Genomic DNA, 23634 nt, shown 5'->3' on the forward strand with positions numbered 1-23634 from the left:
ATAGCCCAATTTGACCATTGTGTGTAAACCTCAACCCTAAATTTCTCATTTCGAATCTCGACCTTAGTTTTCTGGAATCGTGCCTTTTGTATAGTGATGTCTAGCCTCAGAAGAGCTCTGCTAGTTGCAGGGAAGACGAAGATAAACCTCGAGAACTGCCATTTCATCACCGGAATCAACTACAACGGCCTTAGCGTCAAGCAGCTACAAGAGCTCCGTGGGATTCTCCGGGAAAACAGCAATACGAAGCTCCTCGTCGCCAAGAACACTCTTGTGTACAAAGCCTTAGAAGGAACCAAATGGGAATCTCTGAAGCCATGTATGAAGGGTATGAACGCTTGGATCTTCGTGCAAACCGAAGATATCCCTGCCGCTTTGAAGACGTTCATCAATTTCCAGAAAGAGAAGAAGCTCTTCGACAATAACTTAGGCGGTGCCGTTTTCGAGGAAAAATTGTACGCTCCTCAAGATTATAAGGTTATTGAGACGATGCCATCTCGCTCCGATGTCTATGGTATGATGTTCGGCGCTTTGCATTGGCCGGCGTTAGATCTCGTCAATACGTTGCAGGCACCAGCCGCGTCGGAAAATGAGAGTGCTGCATAGTTGAAGTTTTCCAATATCTTCAATTATCAGTGAGCTGAAATATCCACTTTGTGTTTGTGCTTTGGGAACCAATCAATCAAAATAATTTTTGAACTTCATTTTCTGACCAGTGTTTCTGGTTTTGTTACAATAATTTTTGAGATTTCATGTTATACTGTTGTTATCTTAGAAGAAAATTGGCTAATACAATGGTGAAATAATCTTGTTGTGGACTTGAAATTCCACTTTTGCAGCTAGCTTAATGAGTGTTACTGTAGAATCTAACAAGTTTCAAGTATTTCAAAATTCATTGCATCCCTTGATTTGTTTTCCTTCAAATGTGCTGTTCTCCGGAAGTCTATTGGATACCCGGAAACTCATGGCTACCAATTTGGTTTCTTAACAGTCTACACTGAATTGTTCCCGCAAATTCTTGGCTAACAATTTGATTTGTACATTACAACCTTCACTTCCATGGCTTTGTCTGCAAGTTTCAAGGTCTATACTTCATGTAGATAACTTATTCAATAGCTGGTCTGTGCCACTTCTTGTGAACAAGGGAACTTGTTCATATAAGAACTGCCAATATAAACAAAAAAAGCAAGCCGTGCATCGTTTCTTTGTTTTTTGGATCAGCAAACAGTATGCTTATCAATACTTCTCTATGACTTGCGCTGCGACTACTCTCCTCTCTCAATCTAAGTTAAATAATAACAGAAGTTGTGTCTGGTGTTTCCTTGATTTCGATTAGTTTTATGCTCTCCAAGCAAGCTTGAGATCTATAACAAATACATAACGTAAGCAGCCGCAAACCTTGGTTCAGATTCTGCATCAGGTTCAAGAATTAATTTTCCAACAAAGAGAATGATGGTTAACTGTATTTTTGGAACATAATGAGTTGAGCAGTGTTTACACTTAATAGTTATGACAATTGTGTTTGCCTTTTGATGGTCAGGCTTTATACACAAAATCGTCTAGTCTAGCTCTTTTCACCAATACAATATATGTACATGATATATTTATAATGCATCTTATATTGCGAAAATGGGATCGACTTCTGAGTTTGAGAAATCTGAATGATGCCACGAGTTGGAACCGCTCCTGCGCGCACTCTTAACCCTCTTCCTCATCGACCTTGTCCTCTTTGACTTCACCACATAATAAGTCATGGTCCCAAGAACACCAGCCATTATCACACCCCCAACTACTGTCACCAGCTCAGCTGCCCACTCGTTCTTACGCCCAACCACTATGTATGACGATGCAAGAAACGCCACCGATGTACACATAGATGCCAACCACATCAGTTTGTTGATCACTTCCACTACTCTCTTCTCAGCTTTCGTCTCTCCTCTCACCAGTGTGATCTGGACCACCACCACAGCCAGAGAAGTAAACAATGCGATTGCGTTGAAGATGAAGAAGATCTTGAACGATGCTCGGCCCACCACCACTGCTGATCCGTCGTTGTTGTCTCCTCCCGGCACTGTGAATATAGCAGCAAAAGCTACGGTTGCAAACAATACAGCTACAACAGTTACTGAATTGGTTGCATTATTGATCCCTTCTCTGTGTAGTTTTCTGAGTTCTTTGGAAATGTTGTGCACGTTTTTGTTCGTCCTTTTCGTCTGTTCCAGTTGGATATGAACATCGTTCTTGATTTGGGTGACAGTGCTTCTCAGCTCGTCTCTCGGCTGGTTCAGCTCATTCGCCCTAAGAGCTCCACGACGAGCAAGACACTCTTTTATGTATGAAGATTCTTCTGAGAGTGGAAGCCCCTCTGCAATGTCAAGTGCTGTCTTGTGTTCCCGGGTTAGAGCATTGGCGTTGGTATCAGGCAGTGACAACAATAGTTCTACAATCTGCAAGAATATGCCAAATGTCAAAAACACACAAAGTATAAATATCGAAATGAATCACACACCCTCAGGGAGATGTTGCATACCTCTGCTCGTTTTTTCCTGGTGGCAACATGTAACGCTGTGTTACAAGACTTGTCCGGTAGCATAACAATGGCAGGATCTGCATCAAGCAGCAGTTTGACCACTTCGGAACTCTGCCCTTTTACTGCCATGTGAAGCGCAGTTTGTCCTTTCTTGTCAATCCGTCTTGCTAGCTGAGGATCCTTGACGAGCAGAGCTTTAATGACATCCACATGCCCTTGCCTTGCAGCTAAATGCAACGCATTTTTATGGTTAGACCGAGAAATTTCTAGCAAATTCCCAGCTTTGGATAAGAGCTGGTTCACAACTTCTGTATGGCCTCTCATAGCTGCAGAGACCAGCGGAGTTGCATTCGATGGCCCAAATGTATGGCTAAGCGTCGAATCATGATCTAGCAAGACCTCAACGATAGCTGCAAGAAACAATTATTTTTAATTCACAAGTATACTTCATTGTTATCAAAAGCCGATCCAAGAGATGAGGAGCATTACCATGGTGACCTTGTATGGCAGCAATATGAAGCGGATCATATCCAGAACGGTTCTTCTTAGCAATGCTCTCTCTACAAGAATACTTCAAGAGCTCTTTGACGACATCGAGATGGCCTTTATCTGCAGCAGTGAAGAGCGCAGTCTCCCCTAACTCATTCACCTCGTTCACAATCGATGCTCGGATCTCTGCAACTTCAGTATCAAATTCTTCCCCACTCAGAGTTCCTTCCATCTGAGAGTTAATATCCTTGAGAATCTGCTGCACAGCTGCTAAATCACCTCGCTGAGCCGCCAAGTGCAGCTCAGTGTCGTTGTGGCGACCCGTGACTTGCTTCACATACTTTTTCTTCCCGGCTTGGTCCATCTTCTTGCCTGAATTAGACAAAACCAAAGCTGGTGCAGTGGCTGTTGCAGACGGTGAAGGTGTTGGTGAAGGATCTGACATAGGATTTTGATTCTCACTCGACTGTAGAATCATTCCACTTTTCTCCATATCTCTTTCACCTGAAAAAATAAAAACCTCAATTTCAACTAACCAGGAAGGTCAATTCAAGGATCTGGAATATATACACACATCTATGTGAATTTAACAGAAATTTCATTATTCCACCAATCAAGTTTATATCATTTACAATTATTATAATAGAGATTACAAAAATCAAAGTGAAGCATATGGGTTGGTTCGGTATTCAACAGACAAGACGAGGGACCATGAAGATCACATGTCTGAAACGGTTGAATATTCTCTCCGACAATCATGCAAACAATCAAACAACTACCAAAGCCCAAGGGAATAATATTTGAGGGCTGCCTAAACAACTAAATGAGAACAGTGTTTACAGCCCAGCAGAAACCAAACAGGGTATGAAAATTCAATAATCAAATATTCGGATCAGATCGTATGGACAAGACTGAAAAGTGGAGGGATGTTTCTACAAAAGTGAACTAAAATCAGGAAATTATCGGTTACCATCTGCACAGGATGAGTTGGCCATGAGTGAAGAAGCTCGAAGCTATAACAGAGAAGAGAGAAAGAGAAGAGAAGGGAGAGAGAGATGTTGCTGGGGGTTGTGATGAGATGTAATTGGGGAAGGAGAGAGAGAATGAAATGGGAAAGTGAGAGGAAGGTAGACTCATCTCCATGTGGTCAATCGCGTGACTTAAAATAAAAATATGTGCTTCTTTTTCTTACTTTTCCCCCTTTATTTAATAAACTAATCTCCAACTTTATATATTTTATGTTATTGCCCTCTATCGAGTTATGGTTTCGCAAAATTCCTGTGAATTATTTTATAATTATAGAAATATTATTAAAAAAAACTAATCTCCAATCTTTACAAACCGAGTACTCACTCCACTGATTAGAGGGTCCACTCTGTAAATTGCAAATTTTTGTTTGGTTTTTCTTTCTAGAATTTCGGTTATCTTATGATTAGCAGCATCACAGATGAATAGTTTTAATTTGGTTTTTGAAACTAGAATTGATATTCTTTTAGTAAGTTAAAGCTTTCAAAGATTGAATATGAGTTTCTTTAATTCTGGAACTAAGTGGATGCTCACTAGTAACCTGTATTAAACTTTTTCGAAAAAATGAATACCAACTAGTTAAGCTAACCTTCTTTTAACTCTTCTTATAAAAGTCATAGAAACTGGAAATTATAAAAAACTATCCTAAAAGAAAAGAAAAAAGGTTTTAGATAAAAAAATAAAAAAAAATTCTTCCCGGCCAAAACAAATAAAAATAAAATAATATTCTTATCCAAAGAGGTAATGGAGGAGAGTGAGTGAGATAGAGAGACAGAGCGATACACGAAGAAGAAGAAGCTCTAAAAGAAAATGGCGATAACACCTCTGCGAATCACGAACCCTTTCTCATCTCTACGCCTTCTTCCCGCTGGAAAGCAAAACGCTCCGAGAATCTTCACCGTCCGTGCCACCGACGTCGAGTCCACGGAGGAGACTCAACCCGACTCAGAAACCGGCTCGGATCCCGACGAATTCGAGTCCCGTCTCTCAAACATCCGACTCAGATACCGAAGCGGAACAGGGAAGAAAGCAGAGGTGAGAAAATCGAAGAAAGGGACAAGCGGGCCTGCGTCAAAAGCATCTGGAATGTATTTGCCGCCGGTGAGTCTAAAAGAGCCGGTTTCCGACGGTTTAAAAGTGGAATTAGGGTTTAGCCGATACAGCGAACGGATCAACGGGAGGATCGCTGGGTTAGGGCTCGTGGCTTTGCTTCTGGTTGAGCTGGCGACGGGTAAGAGCGTATTGAATTACCACACGCCTTCTGTTGTGTTTCTTCAGATCTATTTCGTTGCGGCTGTCTCTGCTATGTTTGTCAAGATTGAGAAGGAGAAGGTTAGTGTTTGGCCTAAGGATTGATTGAGAAAATCACCGTCGGATTCGGATGTGAAATGTTGCTTTTGTTTATTGAAATGTTTATGCTTTTTTTGTCAAGTATGTATGTAATGTATACTCCCGGAATTTCAAGATTGTGGATACAAGATTTGGCAATTAAAAAGGATCTTACTTTGGAGTGTGTTTGTTGTTATTGTTCTAAGTAAATTTTAAAATGCAAGCTTTCAATAGGCAGAGATGACCTTGGATGTTGAAAACAATAGTTTTGTTATCTTGATTCGTATACAGTTAAAGCTGAGATGAGATGGATGCAACCTCCTATGAATAGATTTAAAGCAGATGAGATTTCATTTTCATTTCGAAAGTTTAGAGCTTGAACTTGCCTGCAACAAAAGAAGCCAGGTCAAATGCAGATGCAGAATGTAACAATTCTAAATAAATAAATTCCTGTTTTTTTTTTTTTTGGTTGGTGTGTGTTCCAAGCGAATACTACAAATATAGTCCTGACGTTAACACACCGACGACTTTCGCCACAAAGCATCTTTTAACTATAGAATTGATATTTTGAAAACATTCCATAATATTCTTAAATAATGCAACGTAAAACAGTCGACAAACAAAGCCGTCATTTACACAACGGAGAAAACCCAAAAGTTCAAAAGCTTCGGCAGAGTTTTGTTGTCTGTGTCTTGATATTGGGCCTTACATTCTTTTGTATATTCTAGATTGGGCGGCAAGTATCTTTTGGCGATTAGGGTTCTTCTCTTTGTGTATAAGTTTGCTGTATCGCCGTTTGAGATCAACACAAGAACATCTTCTCTAATATTAAATGGTATCACAGGTGAAACCGTGAATCTTATCTCTTGAATCGGTGATCTCTCTGTTTTCTTTTTCCTTTTTAAGTTTCGTTTTGGCTAGATCTCTTTCTGAATCTAGTAGTGATGATTATGACTACACGATAGATTCATAGATTATTATAAGACTCTTATTATTAGTGAGAGTTATTCTCAATTTGACTACTCTCTTCTCTTCGTATTTCTCAATTCCTTGAATATCATCCCTTGTATTTATTTTCTCGTTGACTTGTCTCTGAGTATTTATAAATTGTATTCCTATATAAGTTTGATCTCATGGGAGACTAATTATATTCTTCCCATTCCATTTCTCAACAGTTCACACGTACGTCCATGAAAGTATGTCATTTCTTATCGTGTTTTTTCGATGTCTTCTTATTTAAACTTATCTGTTAAGTTTGCTTTATGGATTTAAATCTGAATTACTGAAAGAGATTGAAAAGAGGGAGTATTTTTGACATCTAATACAATTCTTCTTCGTGTGCAATCTTGATGCTGTCTTAATTAGAGTGGAATGATACGTTTTAAAACATTGACGACTGCTTCACGTTAGTATATCTAATATCTTTATTTATGCGGAATCTTAAGAGAGCTTCTCCCAAGTTTGATTCAAACAATTTCACGGTGTAGTGGGAGAAGGCTCCACTAAGTTTCCGCTTAGGTAAAGATTCAGTAGATATAGTAGAATCTCATTATCATCGTTATTTGTCTCATCCTCGTCCACAATTCAGCTTATTTTCCTTTTTGCCAACAATTATAATGCGGCTTGCAGGTGGAGAAAGGGTCATAGATGGTCTCAGCAATGGTGTTGAAGGTATAATGGCTTAACCGATAGATGACTGATATCTTTTAAAGAATACGGCTGCATCTCATGAAGGCTCATGGTTCAGCTTCATAAACTAGCCATCCATTTTTAGGGACAACTTCATGTTAAGCACAGCTAGTCAGACGAGTGATGGAAGAGAGCTGTGCCTAAGAATGCGTGGCTAGTTTATGATTCTGCGCCTAAGAATGCGTGGCTAGTTTATAAAGTAGCTGCCGTAAAAATCAGACGATGCCATTGGCGTTTGACCTCTCGCTCCTGTCTCCTGCTTTTCTTTCCTGATTATTCAGTGCAAGGCCTATTCAATGATTGTTGTTTTGAGTTCATGTTGGTTATGGTTGAATTCGGAGTTGTCGAAACATGATGTTCTTATTCATATCGAGTCTTAGGCCACTAAGCATATTGTCACACACACACTAATAAAGTAAAAACCTCACTGCAAGAATTAAAAGTAACCAGATTCTTTCGAGAGAGATCAAAACTGAAGTTTGCAACATTTACCTCATCTATATATACACACACATATATACATACGGTAACCAGAAAAAAAAAAAACTTGGGAGGTAGATAAAGAGGCGAGAATGCAAAAGAGGCGAGAATGCATCCAGCAGAAGTTACTGTACTCTCTCTGACAGAGGAAAGTTGCTTATGTTGGATTCCATCTTGTTGAATGTGAGGTTTGCGATGGCTCTATCGATTGAGTTTGTTTCTGATTCGATCTCTTCCTCTCTACTCAACCTGCCATAAAACAACTGTCACTTTGATCAGACTCCTCATAAGAATACCACCAACACAAGCAAAAATGATTTCATTTCAAGTGGAGATTAGAAAAAAAAAAGACATGATCTATACCTGGTGGTATTATCACCATAATCATATCTGGATGCTAGCAGATGGAACTCTTCTGAGTCGGTGCTGACTGATTCCAACTTATCGTGTGAGTTTCTTGCAAGCCGGTAAAACGTATCCCGGAAGCACTTTCGTGTCTCGTCAGTTAACTAGAAAGAAACCCTTTTTTTATTTATTTTTTTAACACAGACACAATATATATTACAACCCTTACAAAGCAAGTCCATTGTATATCAACTGAAATGTACAAAACACCGAACTCACCTTTTGTGAAGCTCTCTGTAAGTCCTGCAACACGAGTTCTTCAGAAGACAGTTCATCCCCATAGTGTGAATCTACCATATTCTCTTCAGACATATCCGATATTGTAAATGGAGCCTCACCCTTTTAACCAAAAAAAGGAGGATTCTTAAGGCTTTAACATCATAATCTTTAAGTCAACAGGAAACCACCATAGATCAGCTCCAATTTGATAACTGTAACACTATGTAAGACATAGAATCGATCAATCTCTTACATTTAAAGGCATGGCATGACAATTGAACATGGGAACCTCCCTGCTACCATACATAGAGGAAGAACCGACACTGTTATTGCTGCTGGAAGCACGATGTACATCTCCATCATTCCCTGGAACATCCTCTAAAATGGAACTTCTTCAGTAAAACCGGAAACAGAGAGAGAAAACAACAATTACATCGGAAAACATAATAAGCCTATAAAGATTGGTAAAACCACTTATTAGTTATGATGATGATGATGATGATGATGATGAAAGAAAGTGACTGTACAGGAATATATCATCCATCTGTTGGATTCCTTCGAAATCGTCAAGTGAAGAAGCACCGTAGAAAGCCTTTGACCTCTTGGTCTCTTCTTCTTCTTCACTCGTCCTCATACCCATCTGACTGTACAGCAATCCATCTCCAGTAAAACCATCGTAATCAAAACATTTCTCTGCAGCTTCAGGGGAGTTCATGCTCCATCCACCCCACATACCACTAGATGGGTATGTCTCTGATGATGATTCTTGATAATTAGGCACAACAAGCTCTTCAAAGTTCCTTCCCGAATAACAATCCATGATTCAATAGATCTATCATAAAAAGCTGACTTATTTCAGAAACCCATGAGAGAATAAAGCTGAATCTAACAAGGATGAATCCAAAAAGAAAAGAGAGAAACTCACTTTGTAGTGAAACCGATGAGAGAATTTCGATCAGATCCAAATCAAGAAACTCAGATTAAGAAAAAATAGAAGCTTTCGATTAGATTTTTTAAAACCCGTAAGCAAAAGAAAGACCAAAGAGAGGAGAGATGATTGTGTTTGTATTGTTTCAACTTCCGAGGAGGTGAGAGAGAGCAGCAATCTGCACAAGTAAGAGAAAAATAAGCGCGTGAGTAGAGAGCGCGTGAGGTATATCTTGTTTTTGTGGCTCAGAATTCATAGACAATATTTGTGGATGAGATCGTTCCTCCATCTAAAACGCTCTCCTCATTCGTCCACGTGTATTTCCATATCTTTTTTTTGTCTCCAAAGTCGATCTTGTGGGAAATAAAAAGTTAAAAACTCTGCAACTTGCAGGATTTTGGACACTGCCTTTTTGTCATTCCGAAAATGACCTTCAGAGACACTGCGCTGATGACTCGGTTGTTAGAGGACAAATTGGTCATTTCTGCAGAGAAACGTGTCTTGCTTGGCTGATATCGATTGTACACATGGCGAATTATTTGTGGAGAAGATTACACATGGCATATGATAAGCGGTAGAACGGCACGTAGAATCTTGTTGAAGGGCATATACTGGAAAAATTAGCATCTAATGTCAAGTTTCATCTCAAAAGGGTTGCTCATGGCTTGCTTGGTGGACCAAGGCCCAAGCCCTTCAACGAGTAATTTTGGTAGCAGCAATTTTTTTTTTTTTTGCGCATTGAGATTAGTTGTTTTTCCTTTTTTGGACGGCTACTGAGATTTATATCTTCGAGCTCTTTTTTTTTTTTTGGGATTCGGTGAAGCAGGAAGATGTTCAAGAACACGTTTCAGTCCGGGTTTCTGTCTATTTTGTACAGTCTAGGGTAAGTTTTTGTAACCTTTTCGTTTTAATTTTTGATTTATTGGAATCGTTCAATTTTCTCTTAATTATGGATGGTTTTCAATTTCTTTTGTTTTTTTTTTTGTTTTTTTTTTTTTGCAGAAGTAAGCCTCTTCAAATATGGGATAAAGAAGGTTAGTGATTGATTCTAAATTCAATTAATTGAATCTTAGGTAGTGTGATTTTTGTCGAAATTACCTATTAGCTGTATGTATTCAAAACAGTGAACTTTGGTCAACAAAGTTATTGATTACATGTTCTATCTCAGCTGCAAATTTCTCTAGAACTTAGGGTTTAGCTGATCATCTGTTTTGTTTTCTTTTATTCATAGTGGAGGATGGCCATGTGAAGCGTTGCCATGATGATGACATTCAATCCAATGTGCTAGAAGTAGTTGGATCAAACATCCAGTCTACATTCATTACATGCCCAGCTGATCTTTCCGCAACTCTTGGTATCAAACTTCCCTTCTTGGTCCTGGTAGTGAAGAATATGAAGAAATATTTCTCCTTTGAGATTCAGATTCTCGATGACAAGAATGTTCGCCGGCGTTTCCGAGCTTCTAACTTTCAAGTCTGTATGTCTTTCCCTTGTTCATTAAGTCTCACTAGTTTCTCTGAATGTTGTTTTACAGCAGAAGCTCTTCTTCTGTAGTTTCTATGTTGCTTTTTGGGTCACTGATTTTTTCTATGGAACAATTTTTTATGTTTTATTTGTAGTCTGTGACTAGAGTGAAGCCATATATCTGCACAATGCCACTGAAGATGGATGAGGGATGGAATCAAATCCAGCTGAACTTAGCTGATCTTACTAGGAGAGCTTATGGGACTAATTATGCTGAGACATTGCGAGTTCAGGTTCATGCTAACTGCCGTCTCAGGCGTATATATTTTGCTGACCGTCTCTACTCAGAAGAGGAGCTTCCTCCGGAATTCAAGCTCTATCTTCCAGTGCAGGTTTGGATTTTCACAGTTTAGTTACTATCTTTGCCCTTTTTTTTCTTGCACGATTCTTTTTACTTACAAGGCATTCTTTTTTGGTTTGTTTCTTGGGCAGCAGAAAGCATGAAATGTTCATTCCGGATGCTTCCGCCACTGTCGTGGTACGCAGGAAAACTACTGCAAACTATATCAGATTTAGACCTAGAGCGTCTACATTAGGTGATAGTTTTTCGATCTCGCTTGTAGCACCCATGGTAATTAGAGTTTGCCTTACCATGAGTGTGTTTGACTTGTGTTAAAAAATTTCATGAAATAAGATTATAGACGCTTAAGATTTTCAATGAATATGGTACATGATCTTGAATCAATGCAGCCAAGAAAAATACGAATGGCAGCATCATGCCTTTGAGTAAAATGATGCCAACCTCATGTTGTGCAGATTTGTGGGAAATAAACATTCAAAGGGAATGCGAATTTCATTATCTTTGAGGAAAAATGTCATCAAGACACACAATTATTGATTGAATTTGATAAACTCCAGTCTTTTTATTACATACACATACAGTGGGATGTTTACTGGCCAATGACCCGCTTGGCGCCGTCTAAGGTGTTCCTGAGCAGCATTGCCACTGTCATTGGGCCAACACCACCAGGGACCGGAGTTATGAAACCTGCGACTTTCGAAGCCTCTGCGAAATCAACATCTCCGACCAACCGGTATCCTGATTTCCTGCTCGGGTCGCTTACTGCGTTAGTTCCAACATCGATCACTGCAGCCCCTGGCTTTATCCAGTCGCCCTTAATCTGAAAATGCAAGGCAAAGAGTGTATTTGGATTAATAAAAACTATCTGCATTATCTACAAGAAGTAGACTAGATTATCTTGTAAAGGACAATGGGAATATTGTCTGAAAAAATCACCATGCAGGCTTGTCCGGCTGCAGCAATAACGATGTCAGCTTCCCGTATGATAGACTCAGGATCCTTGGTGTGAGAATGTACAGTTGTAACAGTAGCATCAGCTTTGAGCAAGAGAAGTGAAACGGGCAAACCAACAATGTTACTCCGACCTACTACAACTGCTCGTTGCCCCTTTATCTTTATGCCACTTCTCACCAAGAGTTCCAAACATCCCTGCACACAACAAATCAGACAAATTTTCTTGGTTCTTGTCGCTGATAAACCAGATGTCGTAAATTCTGGCTGAAGTCTGTATGCAAAGACGGAGCAATACCTTTGGGGTGCATGGAAGGAAGAGGGGTTCTCTGCCTTTCATGGCTAGCTTACCAATATTCAAAGGATGGAAGCCATCTACATCTTTATCAATACTGATTGCACCCAAAACATTCTCCTCATTAATATGTTTTGGCAATGGGAGTTGAACTAATATACCTACAAATCAAGTACCAGAGCTTATATAACTGCAGTAGAGAGACAGGACTATTTCGGATTTTACCCAAAAAAACACTCAAGCTCCAAATGAGACATACAAAATCAATAATTTATTACAGTAAAGCTAACCATGGACTTCCGGATCTGAATTTAGTTCATGAACTTTGTTTATAAGATCAGCTTCACAAACATCCTCTGGTAGGTCCACATCAAATGACTTTATCCCAACCTCAGCACACGCTTTCCTCTTCATATTCACATAAGTCTGTGAATCCTTCCGTACCCCAACTATAACTACCGCTAGTCCTGGGACCTGCGCGAAGGTAAAACTAGACTCGATTCATTCTTGTGCGTTGTTGAAATCAGACTCGATTAAAGCATAAGAACAAACCGTTCGTTGGGAGCGAGATATTAAACCATACACACTTAGCACACCATTTGTATAACGTTTAGACAGGTAGTATGCTAATGTTTAGACCAAAACCACAAAAGTAAAGTTTTCATGAACCTAAAGCCAAAAAAATCTTCCTATAGAAGTAGAAGTGACCAACGCAGACGCGGTTTTCATTGAATGAACTGAAATGGAGCTGACATTTGAGCTATTTCAAAAGAAGAGATGTGATTATAGCTGCCTAAAGCTAGAACCTTACAGCTAAAAGAGAGTTAAATTCCAATAATTTTATCATCAATCACGCTTTGTTTAAAAGCAACGAGAGAATTATACAAAGACACATAAAATTAAGTCTTTCATTCTACAGAACAGAAGATCATATCTTTGGATCCTAAACAGTGATAAAACCGTGAAAATTGAATATAATTGCTGTAAGATGCGTCTACCTTGCCGTGTTTTTCAGATAGATCGCGAACTTCCTCGGCGATCTCTGATCGGATAGTATGAGCAATCGCCTTCCCGTCGATAATCTTCGCCGTTTGATCAGATGGTGACGCCATGAGCTAGTCGGAATCCGCCTGTGTCGAAATATCTGGTTCTCTGGTTAGTGTAGTGTGTATCCACAGTCAATGATGACGAGCAAGACTTAAATCTGAATCCATCCGCAAATAGAACACTCCACCTCTTGCAACCAAACGTTCCATAATGGTAAAGAGGTGATTTCGGTGAGATCCAACCACACGACGGCGTCGTATGACGGTGGGTCCCATCGTAACTTACACGAGGCTTTGTCGCGGTCACGAAAACCCAGACGCCGTTTATGTCCCACGCCGTTTGTTTTAACGCCGCCGTAACGGCGAATCTTTCCCTCCCAGCGTTTCACGCAACTGTAAGAAAGTTTTGGCGGTAAATTGGGTCACAGATGAGTACGTGTCGACATATCAATGGTTGGTAGTGCGCGTATATAATTGTATACGCATGTGTATGTATACTTGGTGTTGTTTTTCCCGCGCGAGATATATTCTTTTTCTAGGGTTTGCCGCATAATCAGACCCCAGTCTAGAGATAGAGAGAGAGAGAGAGAGTCAGAAGGGAAGAATAGGGAAATTAGTAGGAGTACGGAGATCTCTCTCTCACTGTTTCATCTTTAATTCGTCGATTTCCTGAGGAGGCGTTAGCAGTGGGGAGTTCTTAAAAGTTGGATCTTCTGTTCAGCGTTAATCAGCTGCGTTTCGATTTTGGGATCTGTGATACAAAAATGTAAGATCTTTCTCTTTTGCATTTCCTTTTCTTTGAATTTTATTTCTGGGTGGGTTGTTTTCACCTCTTTTCATCGATGATTCGCTATTTAATTGCAACTTCGAGATTTTTCTCCAAGAGGAAAAAAATGGAAAGTTTTTTGTTCAAACAGATTTTGGGGAATTTTTGCCTGGATTTAAAACTATGAGTTTATTCCCAATTTCTCAGTTTCCCCTCCAAATTCCTCTTTCTAAAATCAGGACCTTCTCATAAGTATCGGGAATTTGCAATTTGTTTTTTTTTTTGTATCTTATGTGTTGTTCGGTGGCTTCTTCCCGATGAGTTTGGTTGATTTTGTTCCTATTGAAGCTCAGTTTGTAATTAACGAATCAGATTGCCGTGAAAAGTAGTCTCTTTTTTTTCCTTCACTTAACCAGAGTATATTGGGAGAACAATTAGCTTGATTTATTATGTTTTCAGCTGCGTTGGAGACTATGGAAGAAGTTCAGCCTCCAGTGACCCCACCCATTGATTCCAATGGAAAAAGAAGCGAAGCATCTCTCTTGGACTTATGCGAGGTTTTACTCTTTCTTTGGTGATTAAATTGCATTATCATACATAATTGCCACTGAATTCTCCCGATGATTTGAAGAATTGCGCTAATCCTGATAATTAATTTCTTTATTGTAGAAAGTTCTATCTCTTCAAGGGAGCGTTTGCGACGAAGCTTTGAAGTTGTTTGCAGAAACCAAACGGATTTTGTCAGCAAACATGTCTAACATTGGAAGTGGAACGGTGAAATACAGTTTTCTTCTCCTTTATCAGTTTAACAGTATGATTCAATATGACTAATTCTTTGTTATTCTGCTTATTAGCGGGAGGAGGTAGAGAGGTTCTGGTTTGCGTTTATTCTCTATTCAGTGAAGATGCTTAGTGTGAGAAAAGAAGCGGACGGTCAGTCAGTGTCTGGTGATAATGGGTTTAATCTGTGTCAGATACTGAGGGCTCTAAAGCTTAAGTACGTAATGCCCAATTCATCCTTCCTTTTTTACTTTTTTTTGCTTTAATACATTATTATTGATAATATTCCTTGTTTCTGTCTCAGTATTATGGATTTCTTTAGAGAGTTATCTCAGTTTGTGGTCAAGGCTGGTCCTGTGCTATGTGAACTTTATGGTGAAGACTGGGAGAACAGACTTCAGGTACTGCCTAAGCTCTTTGTATATACTTTTTGCTAATTTTTACTTCTTCTCTTAACCCGTGTTACCTATTGCTATTTCTACTTATTAGACAAAGGAGCTGCAGGCGAACTTGGTGCATCTTACCCTTCTAAGCAAGTGAGTTCTAGTTACCCTCCTGTGTTGCACTCTTTTGTCATTTTCTTTGTTTTGTGGCATGATAGTGGTTTAGATAGATACGGTTCTAATAACTGAATCTGAGAAGCAAACTTTCTCACTATGCAATAGTTAGAAGACGAGCCTGAATTATTCCTTCAAATTTCCATATTATCATTATGTAGAATTTCAGTTTTCTGGTCTTTGTGTGAATATGTTCAAGTGAATTATCCTGTAGGTATAACGTTTTTTGGTACTATTCTTGGTAACAGTTTCTACAAACGCGGGTACCGGGAATTCTTCTTGACATACGATGCCAACGCAGAAAAGACCTCAGCAAACTCTGCTAGTTATTTGCCGGATAGTTACCGTTTTGGATGGTTACTCTTTTTAGCACTCCGAAACCATGCGTTTAGTCGATTTAAAGACCTTGTGACATGCACTAATGGCCTAATTTCTATATTGGTTAGTGACTACCTCTGGAGCATTCCTAGTCTGTCACTTATTTTAATCTTGTTTTACTTAGTTTACTTGATAGACGCTTCATTTGCAAAATGTTTGTTAAAATGTAGATAAGCAAAGCCTAACTTTTCTTTTCAATAATAGGCTATTTTGATCATACACATCCCTTGTCGGTTTAGAATTTTCAGCACCCAAGACTCTTCACGCTTCGGTAAGCTTCTATTTTCTTCTGCTCCTCTAACCCTGGTGGCATTGAATATCTGTTCTCTATTCTCATATTTGTGATGAATTTCAGTTAAGAAAGGTGACAAAGATGTAGACTTGGTTGCATCACTTTGCAAGATATATGACGCCTCAGAAAACGAGTTGAGGACAACAATGGACAAGGCAAATAATTTGATAGAAACAATATTGAAGAAGAAGCCAGCTTCAGCATCCACGTGCCAAACCGACAAGCTAGATAATATTGACCGAGGTTGGTCTAAGAACATCTTCCTTTCATAAAGTCTTGTGAGTTGTGAGTTGATTAAATCGTTACCTGATTGTTTTTTGAAAATGGCGTTTCAATTTTCAGATGGCTTGACCTACTTTGAGGATTTACTGGATGAGGCATCCATCTCTACTAGCTTGAGCTTACTAGAAAAAGATTACGATGATGCAGTTTGCAATAAAGGCGAACTAGATGAGAGGTTGTTCATCAATGAAGAGGATAGCTTACTGGGATCTGGAACCTTATCTGCAGGAGCTGTAAATATTACTGGTGTTAAGAGAAAAATTGATTCTTTGAGCTCACCTGCGAGGACATTTATATGTCCACTCTCTCCTCATAAGTCACCTGCCGCTAAGACAAATAGTATTAGCGGTGCTAACAAGTTGACAGCAACACCAGTGAGCACAGCAATGACAACTGCCAAATGGCTCAGGACTGTTATATGTCCGCTTCTGCCAAAACCTTCTCCTGGGTTGGAACATTTTCTGAAATCGTGTGATAGGGATATAACAAGTGATGTCATACGAAGAGCACATGTAATCTTGGAAGCTATTTTTCCAAATAGTTCCCTTGGTGACCGATGTGCAAGCGGAAGTTTGCAACCTGTTAACCTGATGGATGACATATGGGCAGAACAGCGGAGATTAGAAGCTGTCAAGTTATACTACAGAGTTCTTGAGGCAATGTGTAAAGCAGAAGCACAGATTTTGCATGCAAATAACTTAAACTCTTTATTGACAAATGAGAGATTCCATAGATGCATGCTTGCTTGTTCAGCTGAACTGGTTTTGGCTACCCACAAAACCATAACAATGCTGTTCCCGGCTGTTCTGGAGAGGACTGGGATCACAGCCTTTGATCTCAGCAAGGTTATAGAGAGTTTCATTAGACACGAGGATTCTTTGCCAAGAGAGTTGAGACGGCATCTAAATTCACTGGAGGAACGGCTTCTCGAGAGTATGGTATGGGAGAAAGGCTCTTCAATGTACAACTCTCTGATTGTTGCCAGGCCATCGCTTGCATTGGAGATTAATCGGCTCGGATTGCTAGCTGAACCGATGCCTTCTCTGGATGCAATTGCAGCACTTATTAACTTCTCTGAAGGATTACATCATCCATCATCTATCCAAAAGCATGAAACATGTCCAGGTAATTTATTTTTGTTTTTAGTTTAAAAAACAGTTGAAACGTCCCTTGCCATCCTGCTGTTGAATGGTGTGATTTTCTTATCCAAAATATACTGCCATGCAGGACAAAATGGGGATATTAAATCGCCTAAAAGACTGTGTACTGATTACCGCAGCATTCTAGTTGAACGCAATTCCTTTACATCACCAGTGAAGGATCGTCTGTTGGCTTTAAGCAATGTCAAATCCAAGATGCCTCCACCTCCGTTGCAGTCTGCATTTGCCAGGTACATTTTGGGTAACTGTGGGTAGAAGTGGCGAGTTAGTTTACCTATTTTTTTTAAGTCCGCCAAGTTAGTTTGCTTTTCCTGAATTTTATATCCCGGTACTTGTTAAGTTTATCTTTTCGGATATCTGTGTACAGTCCTACACGGCCCAACCCAGGAGGTGGAGGAGAAACTTGTGCAGAGACTGGTATCAATATTTTCTTCACTAAGGTAGGTCAATCCGATGTTTGGTGCTAATATCCATTACAATATTTAATCGTTTGGTTGGATGTAATCGAAATATAGCACATAAAATGTCGTGATATTGATGAGGGTGGCTTTTGTATTAACTGTCATTTTCACTATATAATGGTTTTTCCACAGATTAATAAATTGGCTGCTGTCAGAATCAACGGAATGGTGGAAAGGCTACAACTTTCGCAGCAAATAAGGGAGAGTGTATACTGTCTCTTCCAACATGTACTTGCTCAACGGACTTCTCTTTTATTTAATCGACATATTGACCAGATCATTCTCTGCTGCTTTTACGGAGTGGCCAAGGTGAGCAGAGTGATTCAAGGTCTTAATTATATGTTGTCTGGTTTATAATGGCTTCTCTTCCGCTCACACTTTTTTCATGGATCACCCTGTAGATATCCCAAATGAGCCTGACTTTCAGGGAAATCATATACAATTATCGGAAGCAACCACAGTGTAAACCACTAGTTTTCCGCAGCGTTTATGTGGATTCGTTACAATGTCGCCGTCAAGGGGTATTTATATATACATCCTTAACTTTAAGTTGAACAATTGTCGTTAATCTGTGGAAAACTCTAAGCTTGTGACAATGCCTTGTGTTGCAGAGAGTAGGGCCAGATCATGTTGACATCATCACATTCTACAACGAAGTATTTATTCCCGCGGTAAAGCCGTTGCTGGTGGAGATAGTTCCTGTGAGAAACGATCAGGCTATGGAGACTAATAATAAGCCTGAAGGTAGTTAAGAACTTAGATAGGTTCTTATTAGACGTGAGCTTTTCTCATCCATGAATGCAGTCCCTAAGTTAATTTATTGTCTTATACTGGGTTATTTACAGGTCAATGTCCTGGATCGCCAAAGGTATCGGTGTTTCCAAGTGTTCCAGACATGTCCCCTAAAAAAGTATCTGCAGTGCACAATGTTTATGTTTCTCCTCTTCGGGGATCAAAGGTAAAGAGATCCTCTAGTAATTAACTCTTTTGTCATGATAATATATGACCCAAGTCTTGAGGAGGAGATAGATAGGTGATCAAATTGATTTGGTTAACCTTGGAGGTGTTGTGTGCAGATGGATGCTCTTATCTCACACAGCTCAAAGAGTTACTATGCTTGTGTTGGAGAGAGTACACATGCTTACCAGAGCCCTTCGAAGGACCTATCTGCCATTAACAACCGCTTGAACAAGTAAGTCGAAAACACTATCTCTCATCAGCGTTTTCTATACCATGCACAAGATTTGGATCAAAACCAACCCATGTATCTCATTTGGTGTCACAGCAGCAGCAGCAACCGCAAGAGGACGCTGAACTTTGACGTAGAAGCAGGACTGGTCAGCGATTCTATGGTAGCAAACAGCCTTTACCTGCAAAACCAAAATGGAAGCGACGCATCATCCTCTGGTGGTGCACGCCTTAAAACCGAGCCACTAGATTCATAAATTATCTTTCTCGCTATTTGCAACGCCAACTTCTCTTCAGTTATCCTCTCATCTGTAAATTGTTTCCCTAGAGAGTTTGTTTTTTTTTATGTTTAGCTTTCTAGTGATCACCTCAGGCTATGAGCGGATGGATACCTTCTATTGTATTGTTTCTCTTTCTTAATCTATCAAATTCAAGCCAGTCCTAATAACCGTTAAATAAAATAAATATCCTTTTTTTCTTTTAATTTTAGGGTTCTAATATTAGTACTTGTGCTTGTAAAATGTAAGCGATTCATCATTGTAATTCTTCATGGTTCTTAATTTTAGCGGTGGTCACGTCATATCAAAACATTTTTGTGTTGAATATTGACTGGTCTGTAAGAAAAATGTAGATATGCTTTGAATTGAGCGGTGCGTATTGATTAAGCAGCCTTTATTTCCCACATGGAATATAAACATTTTTGCTTAACGAATCAAGATGCATGCAATAGTTTTGGCTCGAACTCCATTCTCACTTCCTATTGAATCGGTCTTTTGAGCTAGTCAATTGTTTGTGTTTGAATATTGATTGGTTTGTCAGAAAGAAAAAAAAGATAATAATAGAAATCAGCGTCAGTATTGCTGATGATTTCAGTTTTCCTATTTAAAGACCTAAAAAAACATACAACATTTTCACAAACCTAATATTGTTTCAAATTTTTAGTAGAATTTTACTAATTAGAGAGACAATATTTTCACGAGAGCTACTTAGTAAGCAATCACAAAAAAAAAAAAAAAAAAAAAAAATGAAGATGAAGATTCCATTGATGCTCATGGCCTTGGACCTTGGTCATACTCTTGACATCATTCCCGGCTCCGACGCAAGGCGACGGCAGTTGCAAAGAGATGCTTAAGCTCTGCTTTGCAACAATTGGAGATGTGAAGGCAGAAGTTGGGAAAGAGAAGGACCGTCCCCAGATGTTGAAATGTTGTGATTATCTAATAAGGCCCAAAGGACGATGTATCTGTGGATATCTTAGAGACAAAAAGAGTTTTTCTGAGATTCACACTCTTGCGTGGCATTGTTGGAAAACACCTGCACCTCAACTTTCAGATGCTAGGGATTATTACAAGTGTCCCTAAATTATAATAGTCTAAACGCCAATCAAACCAAATACTTGACTATCCGGAGCAGATACTTGCATTTCCTTGTTTTTTTTTTCTTTCTATTACTCGTTTAAATTATGGGTCCCTTAAATTATTAATATTTCTAAATTATTTATGTTCAACAATAACGATAGAGTTATCTGTTTATGAACAACCTCTCCTGTATTTTCCACTTTTCCCTTTGATTATACACGAGATTTCACTCTCTTTCTTTCCCATGTACGTAACTTTTAAATTTCTTCTAGTTTGTTTAAGTTGCTTCAGCAAAGAGTGTGATTATCATCATTGTTTGCAGGATTTAACAGAGAAATACACCTTTACCTTCTATGCGACTCACCACTCTTGCCTTTCTTGTATACTATTGATCGAACTTCTAGCGACTGATCTTACTAACACTTATCAAGTTTAGATATCCTACTAATAATCATCAAATTATGAAAAAAGATCTTTCATCCTCCTCATCCATGTTGTATGATTCAAAAATGGAAGAAACAAGAGTCTTACAATTGGGTACAAAGTCACATTCATAGGTTAAATATCTGAACCGGCCAACGACGCTTCTGACCCTTTGAGCTCACCCCTGTCGCCTCTAAAGAGATGTCTATGCTGCGATGCTCAGAAGCTCGTGCAACACTCACACGCAGATGAATGCTTGAGGCGGGGCAATCTTTGGTTCCAATGGCTCCGCTTCTGTCATCACCACACAGATGCGTAGGCGGTGCCACTGAGATTGGTTCTTGAAAAGTCAAGACCGTCTGTGCCCAATGCGTTGGGGGAGTGTAGGGTGATGTGGATAGTATCGTTGGGTTTTCCTTGCAGAACCTATCGGTGAATCCTGTGTCGAACCACAACACAACACCGTGGCACAAACTAGTTTTGGCTTCTGACTCATTGGGCTCCAGCGTTGCTGTTGCTGTGAAATCTACTTCATCCGCTTTCATGGTAGCCAGGTCAAATGCCTGCAAAACGATCGAAACATAGACATTCATTCAAAGGAAATTCATTTTCTGACGGAAAACAAATAAAGTTTGAGCTTTTTAAACCTGGAGAAGGGCAGGCTGTGTCACTAAATCACGCTCCTCTACAACATCAACAACGGGAATTCGAGCAGTATCTTCAAGAATTTCCTTGCCAATTGAGGACATGTCAAAGCCATAGACATCTTCCCAGAAAGGAAGATTTGTGGCGCCTTTTCCAAATCCCGCAACATACTGATCCAAGGAGAAGAAAAAAGGATTAAAAAAACTCATCAAGCTGATTTCAGAAGGAAAACACCATTTGGAGGGACGGGGAAAATAAAAGAAGAAGAAGAAGATTTACCATTGTGGCAGTGTCGGGGAGGATTGCACCTCCAGGTTTCAGCCACCGATCTCTTGCATAGAGCACAGAGCTGAGCATTGACTCATACAGAAGGCAGTATCCCATCCATTCGCTGACTAACACATCCACACTATGAGGTTGAATCTGTATCGACTTATCTAGCTCTTCAACCATCGAGTGTGCAACTTCAAGTACCCCATTATGCTCGTTATCATGAAATACTTTGTTATCCTTGGCAATCTACGAGCAAAAATTTGTTCAAACGGAATAAAAATTAATATATGAGAAATAGAAAGATAATAAAAACCCTTTTCTAAAGTAGGGAAAGCTAACCTTAGTTGCAACTTTGGCCATCTTCTCACTAGCTTCAACTGCAACTACCCTTGAAGCCCCAGCTTGAGCAGCAAAGAGACTGCAGGCAAAGGGAAAATGGTTACAAGAAATGTATAGTATTCCTTTGCTTATAGACAGGGAAAAGTAAAGAAGGCCTTCAGAATGCGGAACAAAATAGGCAAATAGAGGAGCCACCAGATAAGAAGACGCAAGTTTTGAACTTATATCACATGTTTAGTCTTAAAGTCTAGATGCAATAACTGAAAACGACCGAGAAGATTCCTGAAGAAAATGAGATAGCCGCTATAAAGTGAGAAAGATAGCTGCTAACTCACCTCAATATCCCAGTACCACAACCAACATCCATTACAACAGAGCCACGCAAGAGAGTAGGATTCTTCAATATTGCATCCCGGTACGCTTCTGTTCTTACCTGTGAAGGAATTAAACCAAAATGAATACATCTATAACAAAAATTCTCACATATTTGCAAGCTAGTAATGTTGACACGATTCCAGAAAATTTTATTGTATTACCTTATCACTTAGCATCTCCTTGTGAATGCCGAATGAACTATAAGATCCAAAATAGTTTTCATTCACCTTTCTGATGTTCCTACCAACTAGCTTACCATCACAAACTCTTGGTTTACCAACATCTGTTTCTGCATCTTTCCCATTGACTGTCAAATCATCCGCAGAACTTTCCTTCAGGCCATTGCAGTTCGAGAGCTGAGTAACATCATTGCTTCCATTTAAATTACATTTGCCATTTTTTGACGCCGAGCTTTCCCCTATAGCCTCAACATCGATGGTTAAATCCCCGAGTTTCTGCAAATCCTCCATCAATCCCTCTCTGTCTAACGGCTCTTCTTCGTCTTCCTCATCATCCGCAAAGCTGTACAAAAGAGAATCCTCCTGCCAAAAAGGCTTGAGATATTTCTCTTCATCCCAAGGAAACTTAACATCTTTGAAATCAACAGCTTCGAGTACAATCCCCCAACTCCAGGATTTGTTCTCAGCCACCTGGTTTATTAAAGGAACCAAATTTATCAAATAAGCAAAAACATTCGGAAATGAGGTAGCAAAAAAAAGTACCAACCTGTGACCGAATATAGTTGATGAGCTTAAAAGAAGCGTAGAAATCCAGCTTCAACTCCTTTCTAATCCCATGAAAATCAAACCCGTGGCTCAGACGACAGTGTTCGAAGAGTAAATCACAGGAAACGTAGTGAGAATCACAAAACAAACATAGATAATCAGATTCATAATCATCTTCCTCTCCTCCTCCAACTCCTACGCCATTATCATCTGCTTCCCAGTCTCCCCAGTCTCCATCGTCTGAGAAGTTTTCTTCTTCATCATCGCTGTAGTTCTGAAACCCGTCCTTGTCCATCTTTGTTGCCGCCGCCATGAGAAGGATTAATCAGTAACGGCGCCAAGTTCTGAAGAGAGGTTTAAGAAGCGGAGATACCCCGGCGGGATGGAATACGTAATGACTTCTTTACCCTTCTTCAGAAA

At 39.5% G+C, this 23634-nt stretch overlaps 9 protein-coding genes across 15 annotated transcripts; 5 read left to right on the forward strand and 4 right to left on the reverse strand.

Moving 5' to 3' along the window:
* The first annotated feature begins 38 nt into the window (after positions 1-38).
* Positions 39-837, forward strand: LOC18025268 (50S ribosomal protein L10, chloroplastic). The gene has a single exon (XM_006407275.2). The coding sequence runs from the start codon at positions 97-99 to the stop codon at positions 604-606; it is 510 nt and encodes a 169-aa protein (XP_006407338.1). The 5' UTR covers positions 39-96; the 3' UTR covers positions 607-837.
* Positions 838-1479: 642 nt separating this feature from the next.
* LOC18025269 (ankyrin repeat-containing protein ITN1) lies at positions 1480-4160 on the reverse strand. Its single transcript, XM_006407276.2, has 4 exons — positions 3990-4160; positions 3020-3523; positions 2531-2940; positions 1480-2447 (listed from the first exon to the last, which is right to left on the reverse strand). Exons 1-4 carry the CDS (start codon positions 4012-4014, stop codon positions 1617-1619), a joined length of 1770 nt encoding a protein of 589 aa, XP_006407339.1. The 5' UTR covers positions 4015-4160; the 3' UTR covers positions 1480-1616.
* Positions 4161-4767: 607 nt separating this feature from the next.
* LOC18025270 lies at positions 4768-5555 on the forward strand. Its single transcript, XM_006407277.2, has one exon. It carries the CDS (start codon positions 4856-4858, stop codon positions 5399-5401), a length of 546 nt encoding a protein of 181 aa, XP_006407340.1. The 5' UTR covers positions 4768-4855; the 3' UTR covers positions 5402-5555.
* Positions 5556-7525: 1970 nt separating this feature from the next.
* Positions 7526-9263, reverse strand: LOC18025271 (protein LNK3). Of its 2 annotated transcripts, none has more exons than XM_006407278.2 (6): positions 9093-9263; positions 8695-8999; positions 8421-8556; positions 8168-8287; positions 7907-8052; positions 7526-7792 (listed from the first exon to the last, which is right to left on the reverse strand). In XM_006407278.2, the coding sequence occupies exons 2-6, from the start codon at positions 8985-8987 to the stop codon at positions 7669-7671; spliced, it is 819 nt and encodes a 272-aa protein (XP_006407341.1). In that variant the 5' UTR covers positions 8988-8999; positions 9093-9263; the 3' UTR covers positions 7526-7668. The 2 variants fall into 2 exon arrangements, with proteins under 2 accessions (XP_006407341.1, XP_006407342.1); XM_006407279.2 differs by having other exon boundaries at positions 8421-8559.
* Positions 9264-9720: 457 nt separating this feature from the next.
* Positions 9721-11297, forward strand: LOC18025272 (cilia- and flagella-associated protein 20). 4 transcript variants are annotated; one of them, XM_006407282.2, is made up of 6 exons: positions 9721-9804; positions 9919-9978; positions 10098-10129; positions 10327-10568; positions 10715-10951; positions 11052-11283. In XM_006407282.2, exons 2-6 carry the CDS (start codon positions 9926-9928, stop codon positions 11061-11063), a joined length of 576 nt encoding a protein of 191 aa, XP_006407345.1. In that variant the 5' UTR covers positions 9721-9804; positions 9919-9925; the 3' UTR covers positions 11064-11283. The 4 variants fall into 4 exon arrangements, with proteins under 4 accessions (XP_006407345.1, XP_024015382.1, XP_006407344.1 ...); XM_024159614.1 differs by having other exon boundaries at positions 9744-9804; positions 9922-9978; XM_024159615.1 differs by having other exon boundaries at positions 9775-9795; positions 9922-9978.
* An 83-nt stretch (positions 11298-11380) lies between these two features.
* On the reverse strand, positions 11381-13394 carry LOC18025273 (bifunctional protein FolD 2). The gene is made up of 5 exons (XM_006407283.2): positions 13165-13394; positions 12457-12640; positions 12170-12327; positions 11857-12069; positions 11381-11740 (listed from the first exon to the last, which is right to left on the reverse strand). The coding sequence occupies exons 1-5, from the start codon at positions 13276-13278 to the stop codon at positions 11510-11512; spliced, it is 900 nt and encodes a 299-aa protein (XP_006407346.1). The 5' UTR covers positions 13279-13394; the 3' UTR covers positions 11381-11509.
* A 352-nt stretch (positions 13395-13746) lies between these two features.
* Positions 13747-19521, forward strand: LOC18025274 (retinoblastoma-related protein 1). Of its 3 annotated transcripts, none has more exons than XM_006407285.2 (18): positions 13747-13978; positions 14438-14535; positions 14648-14752; positions 14833-14975; positions 15063-15159; positions 15248-15294; positions 15564-15756; positions 15898-15964; positions 16049-16228; positions 16328-17392; positions 17495-17657; positions 17795-17867; positions 18021-18197; positions 18290-18409; positions 18500-18632; positions 18734-18846; positions 18965-19080; positions 19174-19521. In XM_006407285.2, exons 2-18 carry the CDS (start codon positions 14452-14454, stop codon positions 19331-19333), a joined length of 3036 nt encoding a protein of 1011 aa, XP_006407348.1. In that variant the 5' UTR covers positions 13747-13978; positions 14438-14451; the 3' UTR covers positions 19334-19521. The 3 variants fall into 3 exon arrangements, with proteins under 3 accessions (XP_006407348.1, XP_006407347.1, XP_024014891.1); XM_006407284.2 differs by having other exon boundaries at positions 19177-19521; XM_024159123.1 differs by lacking the exon at positions 13747-13978 and having other exon boundaries at positions 14428-14535.
* Positions 19522-20125: 604 nt separating this feature from the next.
* On the forward strand, positions 20126-20437 carry LOC112088938 (the record flags this gene model as incomplete). Its single annotated transcript, XM_024159493.1, has 1 exon — positions 20126-20437. A coding segment is annotated over one exon (312 nt), but the record flags the coding sequence as incomplete, so codon positions are not given.
* Positions 20438-20898: 461 nt separating this feature from the next.
* On the reverse strand, positions 20899-23533 carry LOC18025275 (probable protein arginine N-methyltransferase 3). The gene is made up of 7 exons (XM_006407286.2): positions 23216-23533; positions 22651-23139; positions 22450-22547; positions 22115-22193; positions 21782-22021; positions 21505-21672; positions 20899-21420 (listed from the first exon to the last, which is right to left on the reverse strand). Exons 1-7 carry the CDS (start codon positions 23525-23527, stop codon positions 20986-20988), a joined length of 1821 nt encoding a protein of 606 aa, XP_006407349.2. The 5' UTR covers positions 23528-23533; the 3' UTR covers positions 20899-20985.
* Positions 23534-23634: the final 101 nt, after the last annotated feature.

This window comes from Eutrema salsugineum, unplaced genomic scaffold, assembly GCF_000478725.1.
Source record: "Eutrema salsugineum unplaced genomic scaffold, Eutsalg1_0 scaffold_13, whole genome shotgun sequence".
Taxonomy (NCBI): domain Eukaryota; kingdom Viridiplantae; phylum Streptophyta; class Magnoliopsida; order Brassicales; family Brassicaceae; genus Eutrema; species Eutrema salsugineum.

What these genes read in the sequence shown, in the direction of transcription:
- LOC18025273 (XM_006407283.2), bottom strand. Translation starts at nt 13,278, where the DNA reads ATGGCGTCACCATCTGATCAAACGGCGAAGATTATCGACGGGAAGGCG. An exon ending in TATCTGAAAAACACGGCAAG is followed by an intron (nt 12,641 to 13,164) that starts GTAGACGCATCT and finishes ACCTTCGCGCAG; the next exon opens with GTCCCAGGACTAGCGGTAGT. An exon ending in CAGCCGGACAAGCCTGCATG is followed by an intron (nt 11,741 to 11,856) that starts GTGATTTTTTCA and finishes TTGCATTTTCAG; the next exon opens with ATTAAGGGCGACTGGATAAA.
- LOC18025271 (XM_006407279.2), bottom strand. Translation starts at nt 8,987, where the DNA reads ATGGATTGTTATTCGGGAAGGAACTTTGAAGAGCTTGTTGTGCCTAAT. An exon ending in GTCATGCCATGCCTTTAAAT is followed by an intron (nt 8,288 to 8,420) that starts GTAAGAGATTGA and finishes TTTGGTTAAAAG; the next exon opens with GGTGAGGCTCCATTTACAAT. An exon ending in TACAGAGAGCTTCACAAAAG is followed by an intron (nt 8,053 to 8,167) that starts GTGAGTTCGGTG and finishes GTTTCTTTCTAG; the next exon opens with TTAACTGACGAGACACGAAA.
- LOC18025269 (XM_006407276.2), bottom strand. Translation starts at nt 4,014, where the DNA reads ATGGCCAACTCATCCTGTGCAGATG. An exon ending in CAACTCATCCTGTGCAGATG is followed by an intron (nt 3,524 to 3,989) that starts GTAACCGATAAT and finishes TTATTTTTTCAG; the next exon opens with GTGAAAGAGATATGGAGAAA. An exon ending in CCAGGAAAAAACGAGCAGAG is followed by an intron (nt 2,448 to 2,530) that starts GTATGCAACATC and finishes ATATTCTTGCAG; the next exon opens with ATTGTAGAACTATTGTTGTC.
- LOC18025274 (XM_024159123.1), top strand. Translation starts at nt 14,428, where the DNA reads ATGTTTTCAGCTGCGTTGGAGACTATGGAAGAAGTTCAGCCTCCAGTG. An exon ending in CTGAGGGCTCTAAAGCTTAA is followed by an intron (nt 14,976 to 15,062) that starts GTACGTAATGCC and finishes TTTCTGTCTCAG; the next exon opens with TATTATGGATTTCTTTAGAG. An exon ending in CTCCTCTTCGGGGATCAAAG is followed by an intron (nt 18,847 to 18,964) that starts GTAAAGAGATCC and finishes TGTTGTGTGCAG; the next exon opens with ATGGATGCTCTTATCTCACA.
- LOC18025275 (XM_006407286.2), bottom strand. Translation starts at nt 23,527, where the DNA reads ATGGCGGCGGCAACAAAGATGGACAAGGACGGGTTTCAGAACTACAGC. An exon ending in TCCCCGACACTGCCACAATG is followed by an intron (nt 21,673 to 21,781) that starts GTAAATCTTCTT and finishes TCCTTGGATCAG; the next exon opens with TATGTTGCGGGATTTGGAAA. An exon ending in CACAGCCTGCCCTTCTCCAG is followed by an intron (nt 21,421 to 21,504) that starts GTTTAAAAAGCT and finishes ATCGTTTTGCAG; the next exon opens with GCATTTGACCTGGCTACCAT.
- LOC18025270 (XM_006407277.2), top strand. Translation starts at nt 4,856, where the DNA reads ATGGCGATAACACCTCTGCGAATCACGAACCCTTTCTCATCTCTACGC.
- LOC18025268 (XM_006407275.2), top strand. Translation starts at nt 97, where the DNA reads ATGTCTAGCCTCAGAAGAGCTCTGCTAGTTGCAGGGAAGACGAAGATA.
- LOC18025272 (XM_006407282.2), top strand. Translation starts at nt 9,926, where the DNA reads ATGTTCAAGAACACGTTTCAGTCCGGGTTTCTGTCTATTTTGTACAGT. An exon ending in TCTATTTTGTACAGTCTAGG is followed by an intron (nt 9,979 to 10,097) that starts GTAAGTTTTTGT and finishes TTTTTTTTGCAG; the next exon opens with AAGTAAGCCTCTTCAAATAT. An exon ending in TCCGAGCTTCTAACTTTCAA is followed by an intron (nt 10,569 to 10,714) that starts GTCTGTATGTCT and finishes TTTTATTTGTAG; the next exon opens with TCTGTGACTAGAGTGAAGCC.